The sequence below is a fragment of the Ranitomeya imitator genome, chromosome 2 (genome assembly GCF_032444005.1).
Source record: "Ranitomeya imitator isolate aRanImi1 chromosome 2, aRanImi1.pri, whole genome shotgun sequence".
Classification (NCBI taxonomy): Eukaryota; Metazoa; Chordata; class Amphibia; order Anura; family Dendrobatidae; genus Ranitomeya; species Ranitomeya imitator.
This window is the reverse complement of record NC_091283.1, coordinates 479103902-479126789: the sequence shown is the minus strand read 5'-3', so window position 1 is coordinate 479126789 and position 22888 is coordinate 479103902. Positions and strand designations below refer to the sequence as shown.

Genomic DNA, 22888 nt, shown 5'->3' with positions numbered 1-22888 from the left:
TAAACAAGCAGGTGGGAAATACACTTATGGCCTTGCCTTTGTGCACAAAGTGCATGTGCTTGGTTTGAACAGTCATTCTCTGCTGACAGAGCCACTTTCAACTGAGTTCACAGCTTAACAGATGGGAAGAGACCTGATAAGTGAAAATTCAGGAAAGCTTGTTCCATTTGGTGCAAATAACAGATGACAAACAAACATTAAAGGGGTTGTCTGGTCTTCTGATAAAAGTCTGCAGACTTCAGATTCCTTACAGCATTCCGTGTACTGCAAGCTGTCAGGATTCTCCGGTGTGGCTGCAGAGACTGGGCGGTCACATGACCACTAGTATGTAATTTGCATACATGAGGTCACAAGTCGACTAAACGTGATTAAGTGCATTGACAGAGGCCGAGCACATCTAGTCGGAATGTGGCAGGAAGCAAGAATATTGCTGCGTTTTGGCAGCGACATCGGAGAATCTTGACGGCGTGCACTGCAAGAATTCAGAAGTCTGCAGTCACATGGAGTGTCTGCAGACTTATCAGAAGAATGGACAATCCTTTTAACCCATTTCTACTTTATATGAGTGGATATATTAACAGAATCACAGATTCAAGGGAAATCAACCTTGTAATGCGTAATATTATATAACGCACTGCATGGCGCAACGCAGCTCTGCACATTAAGGGTAAGTTCACACTAGGCAGTTCTTTTCTGCACCAAAACCGAATCTCTTGGTAGAAAAGAAGCTGCAGGAAAAAAAACAAACAGATTTTCCTGGGTTTTATTTGGGTTTTTTGCGGTGGTTTTGGCATTCTAGATTTGTCTCTTGTGCAAGCTGATAAATATGATGCCTACAAATTTGGTGTGTTTTTTCACCACTCATTCAAGTCAATGGGTGAAAAACGCTAAGAGTAGTGACATGCTCGATGTCAAAAAAAACAAAAACATGTAAAGCACAAAATACTGATGACAAAACACCAATGTGTGTGTGTGCAAAAGTTTTTTTCCAAAAGTATATATGGGTGTAGGTCAGATTTTGGACTAGAGAGTCTGATGTTCAGGTCCACAAATATAGCTCTGTCCTAGAAACAGTTCTGGACATACAGAGACCAGAGTTTCTGAATAACAAAATCAAAGTCCAATCAGTTATCACATCCATCATGGCAGATGAAGTCTTCCACAAATGTCTCTGTTGTGTTCTTGAATTCCAAATGGTAAAGATGGCCATACACATTACATTAATATCGGCTGAACAGGCCAACCATGCAAAGTGTATATTCCCCCAACAGTACATTCTGGGAAGAGAGAAACATGGGGTTGCTGGATTTCAACATGTTCTATCCTTTTGTGCACAGTGGAGATAAGCAGCCATCACACCCCTCTCCCCATTCAGTGTATAAGAAGGAAATGATCCAGCTTAAAGGGGTCATATCACGCACACAACCCATTGTATATGCCCTGTTAGGACCTTATAGAAAAGGGTCCTGGGCTCGGCACCCCCTTTATAAGCAAGAAGAGTGTAAATATAAACAGCACCCTCTCTAGGAGAATCTGCCCGCCAATATTTACCATCTCAGACACAGTCAGCATGTACTATGCTTTTCTGCAGTGTTGATGAGAGGGTTAAGTGTGCAGTTCAATGTGATCTATTGCTCCCTGTTATCAGCCATTTCAAGCTGCGCATTGCTCCTGGTGTTTTAGAATGTATGTCTACAGTAATCTCTATATGTAAAATAGGGGGAATAAATACCTATGGGGAGTTTTTATGGCTCAACACAATTGCTGGGAGAAGAATAATTTGCATGTGTTTTCAGATTTCCTCTGTGCAGAGACATAATCCTGTATTTTCGGCCTCTGAGGGGAATTGCTGATTTGGCACTAATGTGTGAACAGATTTATCACTAAGGAAAAAAAACAGCTGAAGTTCAATCCTAATGTTAAGGGGAAAGATAGCAGCTAGGCTTCCTCCTTGTAGAGGAACATTGCCAAGCAGTGGTCCTCTATAACAATCCCCCTGGGACTGAGACAGCTACTGATGGCGTATGGCCAGCATCACAACACCAGAGCAGAGGTGGGCAACTGAAGGGGTTTTCTGGTGTCTCCTGGCTGCAGTTAGTAAAAAAAAAAAAAAATCAAACTGTGCTTGATACACCCTCCCCAGGTCCGGCGCTATGTCTCTGCCACTGCTCCTGGTCTCCGTTATTGCCCACAGCACTGACGTCTTGGCAATGGCACTGCGGCTGATCACTCACTGATTGGCTGCAGGGGTGAATTCTCTGTGGGTGCTGCAGCGGAAAGCAGCGAACAGGCACACACACAGTAATGAGGAACGTCTCCACAGCCAGGCTCGCACAGCATACGACAGTGAGCACATCTGACCTGTATCTCTGTATAGTGCTATAGAGCCCCCAGCACCGTCCCCATCCAGCCCGCAAACCACGCTTGGCCCAGGTCTGCCATTATGAGGTGATATGATAAAAGGGCCTGAATTCACCTGTGGCTGCAGTGTTGACATGAGGGTGATATGCTATCCTAAGGACTTGTGCAGATGACTTTACTTGCGGTCCGAGTGCGATCTGAAAAATATTCGCACTTGGTCCAACGTTAGTCTATGGGGCCGTGCACATGTCCGATTTTTGTTTGAGACAGACTTCCAAGGGGGAAAAAAAAAAAATAATTGCTGCATATCTGAGTTTTATCCAATATTCGGGCCATGCAAGTTAATGAATGCAAGGAAAACATCGGACTTCACATGGATGACATCTGAGTGCAGTCCGTTTTCCACGCACTGACACATTGGGGGAAGATGGAGACATTTTTTCTCCATTCTCTCCTCATCCGAGAGACTCGGATCACAGGATGTGCACAGTCTAATCAGAGTTTAATTAGTGTCATTTGCATAATCGAACAGAGACAAAATACACGCGTGCGACCCGTGTCATTAATCAGTAGGGGTCTTCCTGTCATCTGGACCTCCCATTAATCACCAGGCCAAAGAGGCAGCACAGTCCATTCAAATAACATGGGGCTGAGCCGCAGTACCAGACCTAGCGACACACAGTAGTGACATTAGCACAGCTGATCAAAAGGGTCCTGGTGGTGGGCAAGAAAAGTAAAAACTTCCTTTATAAAAAAAATCAAATAAAAACCCTTTACGTAGAATTTTCCAATATCTCCAATAACTGGTGGAGGATGTCCCTTTATCATTACAAGAAGTACTGCGATCTTGAGATTTTACCAGCAGAGCAAGAGATAAATAATGCACACGGCTCCCACACCCAGAATGTTCCTTCTCCTCTAACAGAAATCATTCAGCGCCAATCCCGAGCTCCCTCCCTCCTCGATTCCTGCCGCACAGAATCCAGGTCACACAGGGCTTCTCCGTCACATCGGTGCCTCATGCTAAATCTGGCCTCAGCCTGCAGGAATCACTGCGGATTCACACCCTCCTGGGAAGGTCCCTGCCCGCATCAGCACCACACGGCGCTCCTCTGCTTCATCCATATGGGTTCCTGCAGCAAGGACTTCTCCCATTCTCCACCGTCTTTTTACATGTACATGATAAATATGCAGACACCAATACTTAACACTCAAAATGAAAGGGTGTAAGAGGAGGAGAAAGGATAAGGAAAGACTACACCTGTGCCACACATAGCAGATGTACAACTACTAGGACCAGAGCAGCCATTAGGGTTCATTTCAAACATAATGTTATCATCTATCCACAGTATAATAATATGGTATTTCTGAATGGTGGTGGTCCGACAGCTTGGACACCACTGATCTGGAGAAAGGGGCTCTGAAATACCTAGTCTCATACACACCACAGCACCATTCATTCTCTATGGGAGTGGCAGCTATAACCAAGTAGTGCCCAGCTTTCTCCTGCAGTTCTCTAGTAAATGAATGGAGGTGGTGTGCATAGGTGGTCACTGCGCCAAGCCGATGGGGCACTTCAGAACAACGTTCTAAGGGATCTGTAGGGGGGTCCCTATCACAAGAAATAACTTTGAATTTTTGGAATAGCCATTAATATTGTATAATATTAAATGTGCTCCATAAAAGTACCATGCAACTTACAGCGGTTAGCTTGTGTTTTTAAAACAAAAAATGTTCATATCCACAATTCTACAGCGATCTTTATTTAAAAGGGTTGCTTCATCTTGTTAAATACAGTGGGGCAAAAAAGTATTTAGTCAGTCAGCAATAGTGCAAGTTCCACCACTTAAAAAGATGAGAGGCGTCTGTAATTTACATCATAGGTAGACCTCAACTATGGGAGACAAACTGAGAAAAAAAAATCCAGAAAATCACATTGTCTGTTTTTTTAACATTTTATTTGCATATTATGGTGGAAAATAAGTATTTGGTCAGAAACAAACAATCAAGATTTCAGGCTCTCACAGACCTGTATCTTCTTCTTTAAGAGTCTCCTCTTTCCTCCACTCATTACCTGTAGTAATGGCACCTGTTTAAACTTGTTATCAGTATAAAAAGACACCTGTGCACACCCTCAAACAGTCTGACTCCAAACTCCACTATGATGAAGACCAAAGAGCTGTCAAAGGACACCAGAAACAAAATTGTAGCCCTGCACCAGGCTGGGAAGACTGAATCTGCAATAGCCAACCAGCTTGGAGTGAAGAAATCAACAGTGGGAGCAATAATTAGAAAATGGAAGCCATACAAGACCACTGATAATCTCCCTCGATCTGGGGCTCCACGCAAAATCCCACCCCGTGGGGTCAGAATGATCACAAGAACGCTGAGCAAAAATCCCAGAACCACGCGGGGGGACCTAGTGAATGAACTGCAGAGAGCTGGGACCAATGTAACAAGGCCTACCATAAGTAACACACTACACCACCATGGACTCAGATCCTGCAGTGCCAGACGTGTCCCACTGCTTAAGCCAGTACATGTCCGGGCCCGTCTGAAGTTTGCTAGAGAGCATTTGGATGATCCAGAGGAGTTTTGGGAGAATGTCCTATGGTCTGATGAAACCAAACTGGAACTGTTTGGTAGAAACACAACTTGTCGTGTTTGGAGGAAAAAGAATACTGAGTTGCATCCATCAAACACCATACCTACTGTAAAGCATGGTGGTGGAAACATCATGCTTTGGGGCTGTTTCTCTGCAAAGGGGCCAGGACGACTGATCCGGGTACATGAAAGAATGAATGGGGCCATGTATCGTGAGATTTTGAGTGCAATCCTCCTTCCATCAGCAAGGGCATTGAAGATGAAACGTGGCTGGGTCTTTCAACATGACAATGATCCAAAGCACACCGCCAGGGCAACGAAGGAGTGGCTTCGTAAGGAGCATTTCAAGGTCCTGGAGTGGCCTAGCCAGTCTCCAGATCTCAACCCTATAGAAAACCTTTGGAGGGAGTTGAAAGTCCGTGTTGCCAAGCGAAAAGCCAAAAACATCACTGTTCTAGAGGAGATCTGCATGGAGGAATGGGCCAACATACCAACAACAGTGTGTGGCAACCTTGTGAAGACTTACAGAAAACGTTTGACCTCTGTCATTGCCAACAAAGGATATATTACAAAGTATTGAGATGAAATTTTGTTTCTGACCAAATACTTATTTTCCACCATAATATGCAAATAAAATGTTAAAAAAAACAGACAATGTGATTTTCTGGATTTTTTTTTCTCAGTTTGTCTCCCATAGTTGAGGTCTACCTATGATGTAAATTACAGACGCCTCTCATCTTTTTAAGTGGTGGAACTTGCACTATTGCTGACTGACTAAATACTTTTTTGCCCCACTGTAAGTAAAATTGCTAACTGCATGTATTAGAAAACAACCTTGCAATGTATAATTTATCAAAAACTAGATGGAGGCTGGATGCTATCTCATTGGGAGGGCGGTAATATCGCGATGGGGGCTGGCTTTGCAGTGTTGAGAATCTATCCCCCCATGTGATCACCCACCTATCCACTCTCTCTTTCCTCATGTGCTGACTTCTCCCGCCTGTGCTCTCTTCTTTGACCTGTCTTCCCCATGTGCCATCCCCCTTGTCTGCGGTCCCTCTCCTTCCTGTGCGGTGTTCTCCCCTCATGTACTGTCCCGTTTGAGATGTCTCCCCCGTGCGCTTTCTCTCTCCCCAATCCAATACTGGCATTACAGCAGGAGATCGCAGAAGATACATTCTGTGAGGTAAAATATTGTTTAAAAACAGTCAGTGAAATATTTTACCAGACAAATTGAATCCAATGTGATCCCCTGCTGTAATGTCAGTATTATCTTTTTCTTCCTCCCCTGCCCAGCAGATGTGGTATGCTCCGTACACAGTCAGACACAATTTTTTATATGAACTTTTGTTCGTGGGAAAACACCTTTAGGCTATGTGCACACGTCCGGAATTGCCGCGGAAATTTCCGCGGCAATTCCGGAACTCCCCGCAGCGAGAAATACACATGCGGAATTGGCATGCAGAATGCTAGCGTTTTCCAACAAGTGTGACCAACTTTTTACTATTGATTTACCTGCCAGGTGACTAAAAATTTTTTACTATTGATGCTGCCTATGCAGCATTAATAGCAAAAAGATATAACGTTAAAAATAAAAAAAATGGTTATTCTCACCTTCCGATGGCCCCCGACCTCCTTAGTGGTGCACACGGCGGCTTCCGTTCCCAGGGATGCTTTGCGCGAAGGACCTTTGTGACATCACGGTCACGTGACCGCGACGTCATCCCAGGTCCTTTGCGCAAAGCTTCCCTGGGAACGGAAGCTGCCGCGTGCACTGCTGAGAGGCGGGAGGACTCCGATGGCCATCGGAAGGTAAGTTTATCACTGTTTTTTATTTTAATTCTTTATTTTTTATTTTATTTTATTTTTTTAACAGAGATATGGTGCCCAGCATGGTGGGCATAGCTCCATGTAGGAAGATAGCGGATCAATGCATTCCTATGTGTGCGGAATTCCCGCGATTCCACAAAATTAATGAATATGCTGCGTTTTTTTCCAGAATGCGTTTCCGCTCCGGAAAAAAAAAATTGCGGATTGCATTCTAATAATAGGATGCTTAAGGTATGCATTTTTTTGTGGTTTTATAGCGAAAAAAATGCAAAACATCTGGAACATGTGCACACAGCCTTAATCTGACCAGCAGACACGTCGTGCATCTGCCACCGGAATCAGCCGAATGATTCCCTGCGCCTGCGCGAAATTCGCGCAGTAAATCAGACCGCCGCCATATTTGTGCAGACAGATAGCGACAGTCACATTAAAACTGCGTATGCGCTCCTCCTGTACAAAGATGGCAGCGATCAGTGAATCATTCGGCTGATCCCGGCAGCGGTGTGTTCCGCCGCTTGGAATTCTGGGATCCGGACGGATCACGATGTGAAGAAATTACAAGGTAAGTATATATTAAGATACTATCTGCTGTCATGAACAGAGGGATTTTTAATTTTATTTTATGCTGCTCAGTGCCAAGGTTACCAACCACTACTGCACTCCATCAGAGGTGACCGGTTTCCTAGGTAAGAAGCGAGGGCTTGAAAGCACTTTACTTCCTCAAAGCTGGATGTCTGGATTGCTGGACTTGGCCGCCACAATGCCCCTGCGCTCCTCTGATAATAATAATAATAATCTTTTATTTTTATATAGCGCTAACATATTCCGCAGCGCTTTACAGTTTGCACACATTACCATCACTGTCCCCGATGGGGCTCACAATCTAGAATTCCTATCAGTATGTCTTTGGAATGTGGGAGGAAACCGGAGTGCCCGGAGGAAACCCACGCAAACACGGAGAGAACATACAAACTCTTTGCAGATGTTGTCCTGGGTGGGATTAGAACCCAGGACCCCAGCGCTGCAAGGCTGTAGTGCTAACCACTGCGCCACCGTGCTGCCCCTATTACAGCACACAGGTCAGCGGATCAGTCATGCCACAGGTCCAAACTCTTCAGGAGCAGGGCTGTGGAGTTGGAGTCGTGGAGTCAGAATTGGAGTTTGATCGCATTTTGGTGGAGTTGGAGATGGTATAAAATGGACCGACTCAGATTCCTAAAATATATACTAAATTGGGTACAGTAGTTCAATGCAGTTTGTGGGGAATATTTTTATCATAAGAATTTGGTAAAGTTATGAAATGTCCATTAAATGTCTGTCCTATTCCTGATCTAAGGTGTAGACTTTTAGCGGAGATGAATCTGTGCTGCAGTTTATGTTCATAAGTAGTGAAGCTCCTCCTCTACAGGTAAGGGGAAAAATAACAAACACACAGGGAAGGAATGCCTGCATTTATCTCAGAACTTCTGGAGTGAACAGGAAAGCAGAATTAAGGCAAGTGCTTCTTAAAGCATATATAAACTTTCAATAAACTGCATAAATGAATAGTCCAGGATATGTTGTATCTGTATGCTTGATGTTTTAGTTTGTTTTTCCTCTTAGCTCATGTTTGGAGAAATTAGCTGCTCTGATTACTTACCGTATATACTCGAGTATAAGCCGAGATTTTCAGCCCAAATTTTTGGGCTGAAAGTGCCCCTCTCGGCTTATACTGAAGTCACGGTAGCGGAGGAGTCGGCGGGTGAGAGGGCGCTGAGGTATACTTACCTAGTCCCAGCGATCCTGGCGCTCCCCTTGCCCTCCCACGGTCTTCTGTGCTGCAGCTTCTTCCCCTCTTCAGCGGTCACGTGGGACCGCTCATTAGAGAAATGAATAAGCGGCTCCACCTCCCATAGGGGTGGAGCCGCCAATTCATTTCTCTAATCAGCGGTGCCGGTGACCGCTGATAGAGGAAGAGGCTGCGGCACAGAAGACCATGTGACGGCAGGGGGAGCCGGACGTCGGGACCAGGTAAGTATGTAATATTCACCTGTCCGCGTTCCAGCCGCCGCTCCATCTTCCCGGCGTCTATCTGCGCTCTGACTGTTCAGGTCAGAGGGCGCGATGACGCATATAGTGTGCGTGGCGCCCTCTGCCTGATCAGTCAGAGTGGGGAGACGCCGGGACCGGATGCTGGGAGCTGCAATCAAGAAAGGTGAGTATGGCCTTTTTTTTTTTTTATTGCAGCAGCAGCAGCGGCGGCACAGATTTATACCGAGCATCTATGGGGCAGTATGAACGGTGCAGAGCACTATATGGGGCAGATATGGGGCAATATGAACAGTGCAGAGCACTATATGGGGCAGATATGGGGCAATATGAACAGTGCAGAGCACTATATGGGGCAGATATGGGGCAATATGAACAGTGCAGAGCACTATATGGGGCAGATATGGGGCAATATGAACGGTGCAGAGCACTATATGGGGCAGATATGGGGCAATATGAACGGTGCAGAGCACTATATGGCAGAGCTATGGGGAAATATGAACGGTGCAGAGCACTATATGGCAGAGCTATGGGGAAATATGAACGGTGCAGAGCACTATATGGCACAGCTATAGGGCAATAATGATCTATTTTTATTTTTGAAATTCACCGGTAAAGCTGCATTTCCACCCTAGGCTTATACTCGAGTCAATAAGTTTTCCCAGTTTTTTGTGGCAAAATTAGGGGGGTCGGCTTATACTCGAGTATATACGGTATTTAAACTTTACATAGAATAAAAGGGGAAAAACTTTTCTAACATCTCAAATTCAGAAATACAGTAACAGGATCCATGAGAACATATACCGTATTTTTCGCTTTGTAAGACGCTCCGGATTATAAGACGCACCCCAAATTTTGAAGAGAAAAATAGGAAAAAACTTTTTTTTTTAATAAATTGGTGGGGCGTCTTATAATCCATGCGTCTTATTACTTACCAGGGGTTGTGGCTGCGGTGGATCAGGGTCCCAGGGTCGCTGCTGGAGGCAGGGATGAGGGGGTCTGCAGGGGGGCTTCTGTGCTGCAGGGGGCTCCTGTGCTGCAAGCTGGGATGAGGGGGTCTGCAGGGGGGCTCCGGTGCTGCAGGAGGCTCCTGTGCTGCAGGCTGGGATGAGGGAGTCTGCAGGGGGCTCCTGTGCTGCAGGCTGGGATGAGGGGGTCTGCAGGGGGGCTCCGGTGCTGCAGGGCTGTCCCCGATGCTGCGGGGGGCTATGGCGACATTTTGTGAAAGACCAGAGCCCCCCGGCACTACGTCCATGCGTTCCTGTATGACTGACTCCGGGAAAATGGCCGCCAGAATCTCGAGAGATGAGATCTCAGCGCTGAAATCTCATCTCCCGAGATTCCGGCGGCCATTTTTCCGGAGTCAGTCATACAGGAACGCATGGACGAAGTGCCGGGGGGCTCTGGTCTTTCACAAAATGTTGCCAGAGCCCCCCGCAGCACCAGAGCCTCCAGCATCACCCGGGGCAGCAGCGGTGGCGGGCGAGGTGACAGCAGTGGCGCGCGGCGGCGGGCCGCAGTGGCGGCGGACACCCCCTCATCCCAGCCTGTAATGGTAAGTGGTATATCCGCTTTGTAAGACGCACCCCCATTTCCCCCCCAAATTTGGGGGAAATAAAGTGCCTCTTACAAAGCGGAAAATACGGTATATTTGTGCGTGTGTTCTGCAATATGATTCAGCACAAACATTATCTCCCCTCTTCATAAGACTATGAAGAAATATGATGTGAAGCATTTAGTGAGCTGTACCGTGAGACAAGCCTGACATTGAAAGTTCAGCATAAAGCTATCTCGCATATTTTACAAACTTTATACTTATCTGTCCTATTGATTTATGCAAAGATTGTTTTATTTACGGTATATCCTAAATTATAAAGTGCATGATTCACTATTCTTGCAAGAATTACAATATACCTTATTTTTTACAGGACAAAATTATTTTGAGACCGAATTTACATAATTACACAATGTCTAAGCATCTTATGAAGTCAGCTGTATTAGAGCATTTTACAGTGACTCAAGATAAAAAAAAACATTTAGGGCTCATACTCACTTGCGTGAAATACGGCCGAGTCTCGCATGTTAAAACTCGGCTTTGCCGCAGGCACTCCAGAGCGGAGCGTGCGACCGCATAGCAATACATGGAGCTGCACGCTCTGCTCCCAAGTGCCGGCGGCAGAGCCGAGTGTTACCATGCGAGACTCAGCCGTATTTCAGGCAAGTGAGTATGAGCCCTTAGTGTGTCAGTGTATAAGTGACCCAGATGAAAACAAATGCTGTGATGACAAAAATCGGGCAGTGATAAAAATGCTCCTTCAAGAGCTTCCAATCTAAGAAGATATTTACAACTCAGCCACCCAGAAGTTCACAAAGCTGTGATTGAAAAAGATCACAGCAGCACCAAGAAACCAGAGACGAGCACTTCCCGCCAGGCAAAGGAGGAGGAAAGAGCATCTCAAACATCAGTTACAAGATATTTTGTGACAGTTGTAACAATGACAGCAGATGTGTTTAAAAGGCAGCTCATCGAGCTTGTTGTGAAGGACTGTGTACCATTATCATTATTTGCAGGACCAGCTTTTACAGCTTGTAATGGAGAAATGGCCCACAAACTTGGGTGTTTCTCTTGAAAGAGAAAGTATTAGAAAATTAGTGATTGAAGAAGCCCTTAATCAAAAGAAAGATCTTAAAAAGACTCAAGAGATGCTTTGTGTTTCTTAAAATGGATGCCAGCACACGTCACAGAGTGAACTATTTTGCTATTCACGTATGATGTTTGTGACAACGAAATAATTATTACCAAGACGCTTGCAGTAAAAGATACTGAAGCTCATTACAGCGGCCAGTTTCTCCAGACCTTAGTGGAAAAAGTTCTGCAAGATTATGAACTCAAAAAAGAACAGGTTCTTGCTATTGTAACTGATAATGCGTCAAACATGATAAGTACAATTAAACTGATGAATGAGAATAATGGAGGTGAACAGCAGCTAGAAGAACATTTCACATTCAGTATGTTAGAGCTGGGATGCCACAGTCCTGTTCTCATAACGGAGGAACAAACAGATATTACTACAGAAGAACAGCAAAATGATTCTTTGCAATTAGATGATCTTGTTGAAGCTGCTTCACACCTCTTTCCTATTCATCACATGTGCTGTGTTGTGTACATGCTGCAGCTGGCAATAAGAGATAGTCTGCAAGAGGGACACGGTGGAACTCTGACTAACAAAGTGAGGAAATTGGCTATTGCAGCCAGAACCCCTAAAATTGATTCCATATTGAAGAGACGTGCTGGAAAAGGGGCAATTGTGGATCAAGCCACTTGGTGGGGCAGCACCTATTTAATGATTGAGCGATTGCTTGTAATGAAACCCTTCCTTGTAGATATGGCCAACCGTCAGGTAACATTACATGAAGGTCAATGGACACAGGTGGCTGAATGGAAGGAATTGCTTCATCACCCATTTACAGTGACTAAAATGTTACAAGCTGAGGATTTAACTCCTGGCATTATTATAAAAGATTGGAAGAACTTGGTGTTTTGCTTGTCCCAAAGAAGAGGTTTAATCGCAGATGGCATTGGTGCTTCAATGAAATGGAGAGAGACACTGCTATTAGAAAATAAAATTATTCTGGCAGCTGTTTATGTGGACCCGAGTCATCGTATATTGCTGGATGATCAACAGCTTACTAAAGGAAAAGCTTTGATTGAGGTAGCAGTTAGGATGCGTGGGTTACAGGACGGTCAAGAGCAAGAGGACTCAGGTCCTGCCAGTGCTGCTGCTGCCGTTCCTTCATCCTCATAAGATGAGGAGTTTAATTTCGACAAGTATTTGAACAACATGGAGCCGGCAAAGCGTTGCCGCAGGGGAAAAAGATTCCACTCCCATAGAAAACAGACTGACCATATTTCAGCAACTTTTTCACTTGCTCTCAAAGAAGTAGAAGAGTTCAATCGTTCATCAAAACTGACTGTGCACGAGGCAATTCCTTTATACCCTGAAATTGTTAAAGATGTTGCCCATGTGTTTAATGCTTTGCCGCCACCCCAAGATAGTGTAGAGAGGTTGTTCTCTAGCCTTAAAAAAAAAATTAGGTTAGGTTTGAGGTCATCTATGAAGGAGGATCTGATGGAGGCGATACTATTTCTCAGAACAAATTCATAGACTGCACACGTAGGAGACACTGACACACGTAGATCCATTAGGATCTGTGTTTCTGCATATGTGCGTGTTTTCACACGGACCGTGTGTCCGTGTGCAAAACACGTAGACATGTCCGGTTTTTACCGACCGCACGGACCACAATACGGACAGCACACGTGCACACGGAGAACAGTGTACACTCTCCTCTGTGTGCACGTACCGCCCGCAGGAGAGACAGCTCTAAAGTAAGCGCTGTCCCCCCTGCGTGTGGTGCTGAAGCCGGCATTCATTCCTTCTCCCCAGCGGCGTTCGCTGGAGAGAAGGAATGTAAAATCTTTTTTTTTTAATTTTCCCTTAAAAAAGTTTGTGTGTCCCCTCCCGCCTCCCATCCCCTGTGCGCCCCCCCGCTTGCAGGGAAATACTCACCCAGCTCCTGCGATATCTCCTCTCAGCGGCCGCTGGCAGCAGGTCCTGTGTGAGCGGTCACATGGTACCGCTCATTACAGTGAGGAATATGTGCATATTCCTCACTGTAATGAGCGGGACCATGTGACCATGGGGCACGAGCTGACGGATTGACCAGGTAAGTAACGTTATTACTTTTCTGCTACAAGTCTATTTTCTTTCTATTCAGGACTAGCCATCTACTAGCCACAAAGGAGAATGGCTACCAAGCATCTCTCAGCCTGGAGGCACATTGATTTCAATAAGAACTATGTCATGTTTCATTCCTCCCTTGGGGGCACTATAGGGGAATTGAACACTTTCTGCCAGGAGGTTTCTCTAGGGAAATCGTACAATCACTAGGGATCCCTGCAGCAAAAAGAGCTGGAATTAGGGCATCGTCAAGAGACCTTTATAATAAAGGCATTGGCCAGAGAGGAGAAACCTATTAAAGGGAAAGCGGTAGCATAGGCCTCATTTAGATTTCAGTATATGATGATCCGAGTGCGGACTGTGATTTCCGGGCTGAACACGGGTCTCTTGCCATAAAACCTCATATGCCCTATGAGACCATTCAGCTTGGGTCAGTGCAGAAATCTCCTTCCCCTGCTGTCGCCTTTGCAGGGTTAATGACCAGCTGATTGCAATTTGTCTTTGCAAAAATCAGCTGTTTACACAGGGTTTTGAGAGTGTCGGCCTCTGGTTGTCGTGTCATTCTGGGAGTTGTAGTTCAAGTGTCCACCTCATGTAACCAGTAAACACAATGCCTTTTCCTGCCTGACAGCATCTTTCCAGAACAGTAGATCCGATATGCTATCACGCTGATAAACTGATGCTGTGCTGAACCTCCTAGTCAACAGAGATGGAGGCTGGAAGCTCTGGTCCGACGCCTTAATGTCGAGTCCGGGCAATCTCTTTACACAACTTGACTTTCATGTAGCGGTAAGAAAGGTTGTTTGTTTTTTTTATTACTAGGAAGTATTCAGAATTGTCCACGTCACCTTCCCTTGAAGATGACCATATAATCATGGATTACATAGTCACTCATCTGAATGCCAAACACGTGGTGTCCTACACCGATTACAACATGGTGGTGCGTTCCTGCACTCGGACAATGCTTATCTGCACGGCCTGGACAGAATAGAATACGAGCAGCCTGCACGGTCTAATCAGCAGCATATGCTGCACTCTATAATAACTATTTACCAGTAAGTTAGTAAGACATTCTGTACACGATCTACTGCTGTAAACTCGTTTCCCAGGATGCTGAAGAGCTGCTACTGGACAACACTAAAGAAAAAAGTATCCACAACAAAGCTGATTTCCGATACATTGCATCAACCCACCAACACAAACCCAAGAGAAAGTGTCCCGCCTCTGAATGTAAAAGGAAATGTTTACACAACTGACAAGAAGCAGTGATCTTTATTAAATTAAAAAAGTGAGGAATAAAATATTCATTCAGATGTCCATAGGGGGAACTGGCATGGTCACATCATAGCCCTGGTATAAATGGTAGCCCTGTGTATTAACTCCATACTAATATTTATAAATCGATCGCACCCAGCAGTTCGCTCCCTGCACATCAATGCCCATAGAAGGGTTATGCTTTATGGCCAGCAATCTGTTCTGCAGTATAGACATTGATACAAGTGGCAAAACAGTCAGCAATAAATAATCCGGCAGTATATGAATCTATGGCACGGCGGGCATTCTGCACATCTGCTGTGACCAAGGCAAATGGTAACACAACCCACAACCTTGCCAGTCTCCTGTGATTCCATCCTGCAGTCAGGGAAAAGAAAAAATAAAGGATCTGATTGAGACGCCTACAAATCCCACAGGGAAAGCAGCGACACATGGGAACAAATGATAGCGGAATGTAAATCTCTGCCCCGACGACCTGCCCTGCAAATCACAGACACCCACTGCAAAAGCCGGGCATCGCAGGAGACAGACACCAGACGGAAATGCCGGGCAGGAACACCGCAGGTGACTGTGCAGTATATAGGAGAGCTGCTAATCAGAAATGCCGCTACCCCTCCCCCGACATATTGAAAGTGATACAGAGGAGCCAAGAGATAATTTATGCAAGTTGACATCATATTACATCCTCCTAGTCTGAATGAATATATACATACACAGGAATATACCTATATACATAGCGCCGCACCCACACAACACACGTATATGATCCATGAACACAGCCATACAGAGGGGATCTGAACACTTTATTAGACATGTATATACTATATGTCATATGTACTGGATGTGATATATAACGAGTAGTGATGAGCTAACAGAGTATCTTGGGCGTACTCAAAAAATATATGTTCGAGTCCCTGCGGATGCATGTCTCCAAGCTGTAAGGCTACAGTCACACCATCAGTATTTGGTCAGTATTTGACATCAGTATTTGTAAGCCAAAACCAGGAGTGGAACAAATAGAGGAAAAGTATAATAGAAACATATGCACCACTTCTGTATTTATCACCCACTCCTGGTTTTGGCTTACAGATACTGATGTAAAATACTGACCAAATACTGATAGTGTGACGGCAGCCTAAGGGTACCGTCACACACTGCCATTTCGATCGCTACGACGGTACGATTCGTGACGTTCCAGCGATATCCATACGATATCGCTGTGTCTGACACGCAGCAGCGATCAGGGACCCTGCTGAGAATCGTACGTCGTAGCAGATCATTTGGAACTTTCTTTCGTCGCTGGATCTCCCGCTGGCATCGCTAGATCGGTGTGTGTGACACCGATCTAGCGATGCGTTCGCTTGTAACCAGGGTAAACATCGGGTTACTAAGCGCAGGGCCGCGCTTAGTAACCCGATGTTTACCCTGGTTACCAGCATAAATGTATAAAAAAACAAACAGCACATACTTACATTCCGGTGTCAGTCAGGTCCCTTGCCGTCTGCTTCCCGCACTCACTGACTGCCGGCCGTAAAGTGAAAGCAGAGCACAGCGGTGACGTCACCGCTCTGCTGTGCTTTCACTTTACGGCCGGCAGTCAGTGAGTGCGGGAAGCAGACGGCAAGGGACAGACACCGAAATGTAAGTATGTACTGTTTGTTTTTTTTTACGCTGGTAACCAGGGTAAACATCGGGTTACTAAGCGTGGCCCTGCACTTAGTAACCCGATGTTTACCCTGGTTACCCGGGGACCTCGGCATCGTTGGTCGTTGAAGAGCTGTCTGTGTGACAGCTCCCCAGCGACCACACTACGATTTACCTACGATCACGGCCAGGTCGTATCACTGGTCGTGATCGTAGGTAAATCGTATAGTGTGACGGTACCCTTAGACAGCCTAAAACAGGTAATCCCTGTATATGCTGCAGCTGTCGAACAGCCGCGAGATATGCAGCAGCGGGGACTCGAGCATAGTATTCAACCACGCTGAACATACGCTATTAGCACACGAGCATGCTCAGATAACACCTTATCCATGCATGATCACTCATCACTAATAATGAGCAAAGGAAGAATTATCCAGCACTCTTCCAAAAGCAGGTCAAATACCACAATTTATTAGGAAAGATGAAAAGCAACAGTACAAAAAAAATACAAGATACTCTACACGTACGATAACTGTTACATTTCAAACCTTGGTTTTAAGTTTAGCAATCATGGCTAAATATGTCAGTACATAATCTTAACATGTGATTACATAGCATGGTTTTATATCATATAACCCTGCATATATTATGTTTCCTGCCTGTATGTATATAGCATATACAATGTACACGTAAATCTGCATACAGTATGATATGCTATAAAAAATATATATATTGTGGTACCGTGTTAGCCAGAAAAATCTGTCGATACTTTTATGCCCAAAAGAGACAAACGTTTTCTAGGAGTATTGGCTAACCAGAAAAAATATATCTGCAGCTTTTAGAGCACAGAGGCGTCTTCTTCAGGTAGGTTCACAAATGAATGAGTTAACAAACCCTTTTCACTCAGAATGCTCCCACGAAAATACAGGAAAGATATATATCTTGGTCCTGTGTTAGCCAGTGGATAGAAAAATATTTAGAATTGAGAGTCCTCAGTGGTTGATACCTTTTAATGGCCAACTGAAAAGATGGTAACAAATTGCAAGCTTTCAAGACTACTCAGGTCTCTTCTTCAGGCATAGACTAATAGAAATTCTGAAGAATCAGATATTTATGCACAACACAGCACAGAAGAATGTCATAGATAAGACAGGTGACGTTAAGCAGAATTACCATTATTTGAGTGATAAAGAGTTATGTCCATAAATATTGGAACAGTTAATAGATAAGGAGTGTGAATGTTTTATTGTCCTCTCATTGGGGTCTGGTTCTATATTAGTCTTTGCCTCAAGAAGAGACATTGGTGCCAACATCTGCGACACCTCTGGAGTGGCCCGACACGGGAAGGGGGGGGGGGGGGGGTAGAGAATACATGTTTTTATTTTAATAGGCACAAACATTAAGATTCACGAGGGGTGCTCAGTGGACAAACCCTTCAAAAGCTCAACATTTAGGTGATGTTACAACAGGACATTGAATATAGTATGGACACTGCCTATATATCATGTATGTCGGTATACAAGTATATACTATGTAAACACATATCTATGTATACCATCTATAGTCATGGCCAAAAGTGTTGGCACCCTTGAAACTGTTCCAGAAACGAAGTATTTCGAACAGAAAAGTATTGCGATACACATGTTTTGTTATAGACATGTTTATTTCCTTCATGCATATTGGATCAACACAAAAAAAACAGAAAAAAAAGGCACATTGGACATAATGTCAAACAAAACCCCAAAAGTGGGTAAGACAAAATTGTTGGCACCCTCAACTTTCTATTTGGTTGCACGCCCTTTGGAATAAATACCTTAACTGCAATCAATCGATTCTTATAACCATCAAGAAGCTTCTTGCACCTCTACTTGAATTTTGGACCACTCTTCTTTTGAAAACTGCTCCAGGTCTCTAGTATTTGAAGGCGCCTTCTCCCATAAGCAATGTCAAGAACTCTCCACTGGTTTTCAAAGGGATTTAGATCCGGACTCTTTGCTGGCCACTTCAGAACTCTCCATCACTTAGATTCCATCCTCTTCTGGGTGCTTCTTGAAATATGTTTAGGGTCATTGTCCTGCTGGAAAACCCATGACCTAGGACACAAACCCAGCTTTCTGACACTGAACTCTACATTGTGACCCAAAATCCTTTGGTAATCTACCAGAATTTCAGGATGCAAGCACATAATAAAGGCACCCAGTGCCAGAGGCAGCAAGACAACCCCCAAACATCTTTGAACCGCCACCATATTTGACTGTAGGTACTGTGATCTTTTCTTTGTAGGTATCATTCTGTTTTCAGTAAGCAGTAGAATGATGTGCTTTACCAAAAAGCTCTATCTTGGTCTGATCTGTCCACTACACACTTTTCCTGTAGGATTTTGGCAAACTGCAGTTTAGCTTTTTATGTCTCTGTGTCAGCAGTGAGTGGGGTCCTGCTGGGTCTCCTATCATAGCATTTAATTTCATTCAAATGTCGACGGATAGTTTGCACTTCCACTGATGCACCCTGAACCTGCAGGACAGCTTGAATTTCTTTGGAACTTGATTGGGGCTTATCCACCATCTGGACTATCGTGCGTTGTAACCTTTCATCAATTTTTCTCTGCAGTCCACATCCAGGGAGATTAGCCATAGTGCCATGGGTTGTAAACTTCTTGATTATGCGGCGCACCATGGACAATGGAACATCAAGATCTCTGGAGATGGACTTGTAACCTTGAGATTGTTAATATTATTCAACAATTTTGGCTCCCAAGTCCTCAGACAGTTCTCATCTCCTCTTTTTGTTTTCCATTCTTAGTGTGAAACACACAGACACAATGCAAAGATTGAGTCAACTTCTCCCCTTTTTATCAGGTTTCAGGTGTGATTTTACATTGCCCACTCCTGTTACTTGCCACAGGTGAGTTGGAACGAGCGTAACATGCTTGAAACAAAGTTGTTTACCCACTATTTTGGAAAAGCATCAACAATTTTGACCAGTCCATTTCGGGGTTTAGTGTGAAATTATGTCCAATTTGCCTTTTTTGTGTTGTTCCAATACACACAAAGAAAATAAGCATGTATATCACAAAACATCTGTAATTGCAATAATTTTCTGGGAGAAATATTTCATTTTTTTGGAACAATTTCAAGGGAGCCAACACTTTCGGCCATGACTGTATATAATCTCTATATTATGTACACGTGTGTATAGTATTTATAGGGTCTATGTCCCGTGTACTCTGTATATAGTATTTATATATGTCTGTATATTGGCTAGCTATACACTATGTATCTGATGTGTCTGTATAGATTATGTATATGATATATGCCATGTATATAGGCCTGCATTATGTATACCATGTATACTTTATGTATATTATTTCTGTATTATGTACTGTAAGTGATATTTGTATTTTGCTGTAACCCTTTCTCATGTACAGCACCATGGGATCAATGGTGCTATAAAAATAATAATTATGTATACCATGCATATTCCATATATATTATCTATACCATGTATATATGTATTATGTATTATATATATACATACAAACATACACACACCACGTACACCATGTATATACCGTATATATATTATGTATACCATGTATATATGCCTGTATTATGTATACAATGTATATACCGAGCATATATTATGTATGTCTATAGCAGTGTTCCCCAACTCCGGTCCTCAAGAGCCACCAACAGGTCATGTTTTCAAGATTAGTATTGTATTGCCCAGGTGATAACTGCATCAACTGGACAGGCAAGCATTCAATGACCTGTGCAATACTAAGGAAATCCTGAAAACATGACCTGTTGGTGGCTCTTGAGGACCGGAGTTGAGGAACACTGGTCTATAGTATGTATAATATGTGTGTATATATATATACACACACACACACACCATGTTCACCACGTATACACCGATTATATATTATGTATACCACCCATATATGTCAGGATTAATATGTATATGTCTATATTATGCATACTATGTGATATATATATATATATATATATATATATATATATATATCACACACACCATGTATATACCGTATATATTATGTACACCATGTATGTATGTCAGTATTATTATATATTATGTATAAAACCTGAAGACCCACCTCTTCAGACAAGCCTACAACCTGCAGTAACCACCGATCGACCAAACCGCTGCATGACCAGCTCTACCCTCACCTACTGTATTCTCACCCATCCCTTGTAGATTGTGATCCCTCGCGGGCAGGGTCCTCTCTCCTCCTGTACCAGTTATGACTTGTATTGTTTAAGATTATTGTACTTGTTTTTATTATGTATACCCCTCCTCACATGTAGAGCGCCATGGAATAAATGGCGCTATAACAATAAATAATAATAATAATAATAATAATATACCAGGCATATATTATGTATGTCTATATTATAAATACTATGCATATATACACACACCACTTACACCATGCATATACCGTGTATATATTATGTATACCATCTATATATGTCTGTATTATATATACAATGTATATACAGAGTATATATTATGTATGTCTATATTATGCATACTATGAATACACACACACCATGTATATATGTCTGTATTAGGTATATGTCTATAGTATGCATATTATGCATATATACACACACACCACATATATACAGTATATATATATTTTATGTATACCACGTATTATATATTATGTATGTCTATATTACGCATACTATGTATACACACAACACGTACATCATGTATATATGTCTGTATTAGGTATATGTATATAGTATGCATATTACGTATATATACACACACTCCACATATATACCGTATATATATTTTATGTATAGCACGGTATTATTATATATTATGCATACTATGTATATACACACCGTGTATTTATTGTACACACCCTGTATATCTATCTGCTGGAGCTGCACTGCACACACGTACATGACACGGGCAGTGACACGTGACTCCCACTATCCCCACAGAGCGGCGCATCCTCCCGTCACTGCGGCCAGGGGCAGTGACACCACCGGGCTCCGGCATCCATTCAGACTGAGCGCACAGGGACACGGACGTGTATTAACCATCTACATCCCGGAGGAGGGAAGTTACCGCAGTGTGGAGGTCGTCACCAGGACAAGTGCCACTTACCCGAGCCGCCATTGTTGCTGGTGCCGCTGCTGTCCCCTCGCACCGAGTGCCGCCGGCTACACAGGGAGCAGAACCAGCTCAGCACAAGAGCTCAGAGATAGGAGGGGCTTGTCAGGTCACATGACTGCTGTCAAGGCCGTAGGACGTAAGGACGCAAACCCGGAAGTGGCGATTGCCTCATGGCAGCGACGTAAAGGACCTGGGGAGGACATGTTTATGGTGGTTTTGATGGGTCCCCACAACACATGGCTGTATATGAGTGGGATTTCGTCTAATTTATAGAAGTGTACAGTGTTTTTCCACTGGTTTGTTCTGGAAACAAGGAAAAGCTGTGTTCTGGGGTCTTTCACAGAGCAGGGCTGTAGGTGGAGGAGAAGAGTTGGCAAATCTCCCACACACGAAACCCTGAAATAGAGCACTGTTCTTATGAGGCTTCCTCCATGGAGGTGGCATAAGTGACAATATCCGAGTGCCGTGGGCGCCGTGTCCATCTAGCAGTGGAAACTTGGGAAGTAGAGCACATGTAGCAATCACACATGGAATCTGGTGCCTGTGGGATCCAGAAGCCCCTCTACAATATTAGAAGACTCGTTGGGAGACGGCCTGAGACTTCTAAGAATCTTGTCATGAGCCACCCTGAGACTCTTAAAAATCGTGTCAGGAGCCGGCCTGAAACTTCTAAGAATCTCCTCATCAGGAGCCGGCCTGAGACTCCTAAGAATCTCCTTGTCAGGAGCTGGCCTGAGACTCCTAAGAATCTCCTCTTCAGGAGCCAGCCTGAGACTCCTAAGAATCTCCTTGTCAGGAGCCGGCCTGAAACTTTGACCCACAACACGAACATCCTGAAGTCTGTGCTACTGACTACACTGAAGTATTGTTGTGAATTCCGCTCTTGGGCTCCCTCCGGTGGTTGTAAGTGGCACTTTTGTGAGTTCTGCACTTGGGCTCCCTCTTGTGGTTTCTAGTGGTATGGCTGCTCCTTGGAGTTAGCTGTCATCAGCTGCCTCCACTTATCGTCTCCTCTTGTCAATGTTTCCTGGCTGGATTCACATCTCTGCTTGGATTCTCCTGGTTTCCTGACCAGTTCTGCAAAGATAAGTTCTGGCTTTGCTCATTTCAGTCCACATGTTGTGGACTTATTGTTCTGTGCATTCTATATTTGTCCAGCTTGTCAGTATGGACTATTTCTGTTAGCTGGAAGCTCTGGGAAGCAGATTTACCCTCCACACCTTTAGTCAGGTGTGGAGATTTTGTAAACT

General features: G+C 44.0%; 1 protein-coding gene across 1 annotated transcript in view; it reads right to left on the bottom strand.

Annotated features, from left to right (window-relative positions):
- Positions 1-21767, bottom strand: part of NSF (N-ethylmaleimide sensitive factor, vesicle fusing ATPase) — a 96111-nt gene extending 74344 nt beyond the window's left edge. Inside the window, exon 1 of the mRNA XM_069751330.1 lies at positions 21630-21767. Coding sequence (XP_069607431.1) covers positions 21630-21641 — 12 coding nt within the window. The 5' untranslated portion in view covers positions 21642-21767. The remainder of the gene's footprint in view (positions 1-21629) is intronic.
- Positions 21768-22888: the final 1121 nt, after the last annotated feature.